This window comes from Oryctolagus cuniculus, chromosome 3 (assembly GCF_964237555.1).
Source record: "Oryctolagus cuniculus chromosome 3, mOryCun1.1, whole genome shotgun sequence".
Taxonomy (NCBI): domain Eukaryota; kingdom Metazoa; phylum Chordata; class Mammalia; order Lagomorpha; family Leporidae; genus Oryctolagus; species Oryctolagus cuniculus.
Genome location: NC_091434.1, coordinates 171,032,345 through 171,038,344, shown reverse-complemented (window position 1 = coordinate 171,038,344; position 6,000 = coordinate 171,032,345). Strand labels below are relative to the sequence as shown.

Sequence of the window (6,000 nt, the reverse complement as noted above, 5' to 3'; positions counted from 1 at the left end):
TTATTTAGACAAGGCCATAAGCAAAGTGGAAGTTCTCTCCTCCCTTCAGAGAAAAGTACCTCCTTCTTTGATGGCCCGTTCTTCCCGCTGGGATCTCACTCACAGAGATCTTTCATTTAGGTCATTTTGCCACAGTGTCTTGGCTTTCCATGCCTGAAATGCTCTCATGGGCTTTTTAGCCAGATCCTAATGCCTTAGGGGCTGATAAAAGGAGAAATTTTAAAGTGGCAGTAGGACCTCAGATAACTCCAGATTATTGCAACTCTGACCTGTTATCCTTGGCTCCTGCCCCTGGGGTTAAATTGGATTGATTCCTGGGAGTCATCCTGTACAGAGAGATGCACAGGCCAGAAACTTAGCCAACCTTTGATGATCCCTGATCCTTCCTCAATGCAGCTAACCAGTCCCCAGGTCTGACTGATCGACTCCCTAACGCTTCTCAAATCCCGGCTCTTTCTCCCAGTGCCACTGCTGTAGTCCCATCTCTTCCTTGAACTGGCTTTCACCCTCCTGTCCAGCCCTGCTCCCATCTGACCCAGTCTCCACCCTGCAGCCAGAAATTGACTGTGTTTATCCGTCATTTAGTTTCCCCAGCCAGCCCGAGCTCAAGGACTCTGGTCTTGCTTGTTATTATGTCCTTGACATCAAGCACAATATCTGGCGCCCAGTAGGTACTCACTAAGCGTTTATTCCCCCCATCTCTGTGTTCCTTGCTCTCCTTCCTCTCCCAGGTCTATGGGTCAAAGGCAGAGAGAGTAAGTAGTTCACAGCTCGCCTTGTGGGTCAAAATACAATTTTCTGTGTACAACAAAACCTCACGCCCTCATTAGCAGCTTCTTAACTGAACCCCAGGCCACCCTCTACTGTAAGACAGGGAACAGAGTACACGCAGTGTCAGACAAATCGCAACAGCTGATTGGGGCTAATGAATGAGCTGGAGAGTCTAGTACCTTGTCCGGTTAATAACGGTGACACACTGAAGTGCTTCCAGAAACCTTTAATGAGTGACTCAAAACACTGGAAGGCAAAGAGGAATGCATTGCCGGGGCCTCGGCTCACTAGGCTAATCCTCCACCTGCGGCGCCGGCACACCGGGTTCTAGTCCCGGTCGGGGCACCGGATTCTGTCCTGGTTGCCCCTCTTCCAGGCCAGCTCTCTGCTGTGGCCCGGGAAAGCAGTGGAGGATGGCCCAAGTGCTTGGGCCCTGCACCCCATGGGAGACCAGGATAAGTACCTGGCTCCTGCCTTCGGATAGGCGTGGTGCGCCGGCCACGGTGCGCCAGCTTTGGCGGCCATTGGAGGGTGACCTTTCTCTCTGTCTCTCTCTCACTGTCCACTCTGCTTGTCAAAAAAAAAAAAAAAAAAAAAGGAATGCTTTGGACAGGGAACCAGGCAGAGGCTCACGAAGCTCACATACAGGGCTGACCCAGAGCTCTCTTACAGGCCTCTCCTGCTTGCAGGTGGCGGTGGCTGGGCCCTCACTGAAATTAGGCTCAATATGTAGTTATTGAGCAACCACTGTAAACCTGACATTGCTTTTGGCTCTGAGGAATATAACTGCAAACAGTGCAGACAAAAACATCTCCTTTCCTGGAGCTTATTTTTGGTGGGGGTGGGGGTGCAGAGACAACACGCTAAATAAGTAAAATATCATTTTATCAGATGTCATAAGTGCTATGGAGAAAGGCACAAGAGAGCAAGGGGGGTAACAACACTGGGGGTGAGAGCCATGCTATTTTTCCAAGAGAGTTACACAGCCTCTCTGAGATGATTGTCTTGGTCTGAATATTTGTGTCTTCTCCAAACTTGTATATTGAGACCTATTCTGCAAATATGATGTTGGAAGGTGATTAGCTAACGAGGGCCTTTTTTATAACGGAGAACCCAAGGGTAACCCAAGGGCACTTAGCCCCGTGGTTAAGACATCGGTTAAGATTCTGGCATCCCATAATGAAGTGCCTGCATCCAATTCCCAGCTCCAGTCCCTGACTCCAACTTCTGTTTTCGTTCTGTTTTTTTTTTTTTTAATTTATTTATTTGACAATTTATTTATTTGAAAGGCAGATTTAGAGACAGAAGGAAACAGAGAGATCTCCCATCAGCTCGTACATATTGGTTGTCGTCCAGATTACAAAAATATGGACACCTGTGAAAACTTCAAACAATTGAGAAAAAGTGAAAAATAGGAAGTGAAAGTCCCTTCTGGTCTCACCTCACAGAGAAAGCAAATATAAACAGTCGGCGTGTAATCTTCCTGGGTTTTCAAAATGTGCAAACGCACACACACACATGCACACACACATTTTATCTTTGTGAGAAGTAAACATTCGGCTCATTTTCAAAGTGAAGCCTTTAGCTGTGAGTCGACAAGCAGTCGACTTGTCACAGTTTGCAGAACGGCCCGGGTCCACGCACCTGACAGTTCTTAGGCAAACAGGGTGTTAGTGGCCAAAACAGCTGAAGCGGGTGAGCCCCGCACTCACTCAGCCAATGGGGACCTGGAGGCCGGACCTGCGTGCTGGGGGAATAAATAGCTCGCTGCAAAGCCCCCGGGTCTGCAGGGCGCTTAGCGAAGTCTGGCTTGCCCGCTGCGCTGCGCTGCGCTGCGCTTCTGGTCCGGGGCCATCCTTGGAGTGGACGGGTGAGGCTGTTTCTCACAGCCGTCTGCCTTTTTGTTTTAATTAACGAGGCACAGGCACCACCTCATCGTAACTCGGGTTTTCCGTCGTCGCCAGGCGTCGTGGCGACCCTGCCGTGTGGGCAGGGCTTTGCGGGGAACGGGAGCCCCCCGACCGCACACCTGCGATCCCTCCATTTTTAAAAGGAGAGGTGGGAGTCACAGGGGTCTGCGATCAGCCGGGCACCCACTCCCCGCCTGCCTCGCGGCCGTGTGCTACGTTCTCCAGACTGAACAGCTGCTGCCGTTCTGAGGAACTCGGAGCTGTAATGCCGCCGCCAGGAAAACTAGCGCCCGCAGAGCCTCCGCCAGCAGCCCCTCCGGGCGGCCGCGGCATGACGACACGGCGGGGCGGGGCCGGGGCGGGGCGCCGACCGAGGGGCAGGGCTTCAGGGCGCGAGGCGCGCGGTGCGTGTGCGCTGGTAGGCTGGCCGCGGAGTGACGTGTTGGCGCCCGCCCCCCGTCTCCGCCCCGCCCCCGCCAGGCCCCGCCCCTTCGTCCCTCGCGGCCGCGGCCCCTCTAGGCGCCGGCGCAGTGATGGCGGAGGCGGTGGAGCGCACCGACGAGCTGGTCCGCGAGTATCTGCTCTTCCGCGGCTTTACGCACACCCTGCGGCAGCTGGACGCCGAGATCAAGGCGGACAAAGAGAAGGGGTTTCGGGTGAGGGGCCTGCGGGGGCGGCCCGAGGGAGCCCGGGAGCAGCCCGCTCCCCAGCCCCCACTGCCCTCAGGGGCGGGGGCGGCGCTGTCACCGGCGGCGTGGGGGCCGCGGAGATCGGCGCGCGCGGCCCTGGCCTGGCGGACGGGGAACCGAGGCCCTGACACGGGCGTGACTCGCCTGAAGTTGTCCTGCAGTCGGGGGCTGTGGCCTGACCGCTGGTGCAGGTCTGGGTGTTGCTCCCCGGCCTCCTAGCAGGTGCTGGTCAGTCGATGGCTGGGGAGACCCATGTGGTTTCAGCAACCAGGGTTGGGTGGCTGGGAGGTTCTGGCGGCCGACGTATCTATCCCAGGGTTGTTTTCCCGAGGCAGTGGGAGCGCAGCAGGGGTGTGTGCAGCCCAGAACGTTAGCTGGGTTCAGACACCGGTGATGTCGGTCTCAAGTGCCCTTGTTAGCTCACTGGCAATATTGCAACTAAGCACTGGAGGAAGACCTCATTGCACGTGCTAAAACAAACTTTCGGGGCTCCGGTATGGATTTCCGTGGGGAAGTTCTTGGAATCCACGTGTGTGTGGTTTGTGTGTCGACTTCAGCGGGTGTTGGCAGGTGAATTGAGACAGTGAACTCCAGCAAGGGGCCTCCCTGGAGGGGAGTTGGGAAGTCGGGGTTCTTGTTTGGACGAAGTTAGAGGCTCCTGAAACAGGATTTCGCCTCTCTGGGCTCCCGTGCCCCAGTCTGTAATCTATGGGGACTAAAGTGTTGATAGCCAGAACCTTTTCAAATCACCTACTCGGGTATAACTGCTCCTCACAAGGAGGTGGCTCGTTTGGCTGATAGTCTGCGCAGCTATGAGGGCGCTGGTGGGTCGCTGATGACTGGCGGGGGTCCATCAGCGTGCCTCCCGTTGCCCCTTGGAGTCCTGGAACTGTGGAGCTAGAAGGAGGACCATCTCATGTGCTCTTACACGTTTATTATTTTCAATGTGAAGCAACCCAGGAAGCAGTTGAAGTGACAGTGCCAACTTAGTCATGTAAGTCAGAGGCAGATCCAGGACCTGGAGCCAAATCTCCTGCTTCTCTGGCCAAAGCCCATAACACCTGAAATTTCTGTGCCTGCCTAAGATTCGAGCCGTAACTTAAAAGGTGGTACAGTTATGTCTTAAAAACTTCATAGACTGCTAACTTAAAATTTGTATAAATTGTCAGATTTAAATGGCAAGTTAAAAACTTTTATTTTTTCTTTAGGAGAAGATGTATTTATTTGATAGGCAGGGTGACAGAGAAAGGGATCTTCCATCCTCTGACTTACCACATGGCTGCAACGGCCAGGGTTGGGTCAGGCCAAAATCGGGAGCCTGGAACTCCAGCCGGGGCCCCGGTGTGGGTGACAGGGGTCCGGGTATCTGAGCCATCCGCTGTTGCTTTCTTGGGCGTATTAGTGGAGAGCTGGATTGGAAGTGGAACAGCGTGCACTTGAAACGGTGCCTGGATATGGGACGTTGGATGTTAACCTGCTGCACCGCCCAGCTCCAGCCCCTAACTTAAAACTGCTCACATCCCGAAGCTATGGCAGTGGGGAAAACGCTGTGCCCTGTGGAATGAGGGGGGCTTTGCCTCCTGTCCTCACCCTCCCCACCCCTCCGCTCTCACCAGGTGGACAAGATAGTGGACCAGCTGCAGCAGCTAATGCAGGTGTACGACCTGGCCGCCCTGCGGGATTACTGGAGCTACCTGGAGCGGCGGCTCTTCAGCCGCTTGGAGGACGTGTACAGACCCACCATCAACAAGCTCAAGACCAGCCTGTTCCGCTTCTATCTCGTCTACACAATCCAGGTGCTTGGTGCTCCAGGGGCTCTGCCGCCTTTGGCGGAGATAGGGCTTGGTCTTGACCCACAGATAGGGCTTGGTCTCGCCCCTGGGGAGGGCTGTGTGCCTTCCTGTGAAGGAGCGGGACAGTCACGTTATTTCGTGCTGGTTTTTTCCTTCTCCTCTGGATCATCTGACTTCCCCATTTCTGTTTTCCTTCCTATTTAAGATGTTGGAAAGAATATGAAGTTGCTGGCCTGAGGTTTCTGTAATAAGCAGTACAGATGATCGGAGAATCGGGCAGTCGGGTTTTTGTAGAACCTCAGGGACTCGTTTTCAGGATGGCATTTGTTCTTGAGCTGCACATGAAACCAGCTTTGCAGTGACAAGGCCCTCGAGAAAAGGGGCGATGGCTGCTTTCCAATGTGGAGTGGACAGGTCCTCGTGGGCCACTTACCTGGGAGGCTGACACGCACAGGCCGTCTGCTCGGCAGGGGTGAGGAAGCTCACCCGCATCTCCATCTTCCCCCTCCTCTGTGTCTTGCAGACAAACAGAAACGACAAGGCCCAGGAGTTCTTTGCAAAGCAGGCCACGGAGCTCCAGAACCAGGCCGAGTGGAAGGATTGGTTTGTCCTGCCCTTCCTGCCGTCGCCGGACACCAACCCCACCTTTGCTACCTACTTCTCCCGACAGTGGGCGGACACCTTCATCGTGTCCCTGCACAACTTCCTGAGTGTCCTGTTTGAGTGCATGCATATCCTTCCTGTTGCCTGCGGCCATGGGCCCGGTCTGGGGCTCCCAGACGCCGTGACCAGTAGCCGCTGCCCCCGACACAGCCGTTCCCTCTACAGACTGCCCAA

The 6,000-nt window shown here is 54.9% G+C and overlaps 1 protein-coding gene across 2 annotated transcripts in view; it reads left to right on the top strand.

The window, feature by feature from the left end:
• Positions 1-3,167: 3,167 nt before the first annotated feature.
• Positions 3,168-6,000, top strand: part of WDR91 (WD repeat domain 91) — a 36,299-nt gene continuing 33,466 nt past the window's right edge. The window contains exons 1-3 of one of the 2 annotated variants that reach the window (XM_070071332.1): positions 3,168-3,337; positions 4,987-5,166; positions 5,687-5,894. In XM_070071332.1, the coding sequence (XP_069927433.1) occupies positions 3,215-3,337; positions 4,987-5,166; positions 5,687-5,894 (511 nt within the window). In that variant the 5' untranslated portion in view covers positions 3,168-3,214. The remainder of the gene's footprint in view (positions 3,338-4,986; positions 5,167-5,686; positions 5,895-6,000) is intronic. The other variant, XM_070071331.1, reaches the window with a different exon arrangement.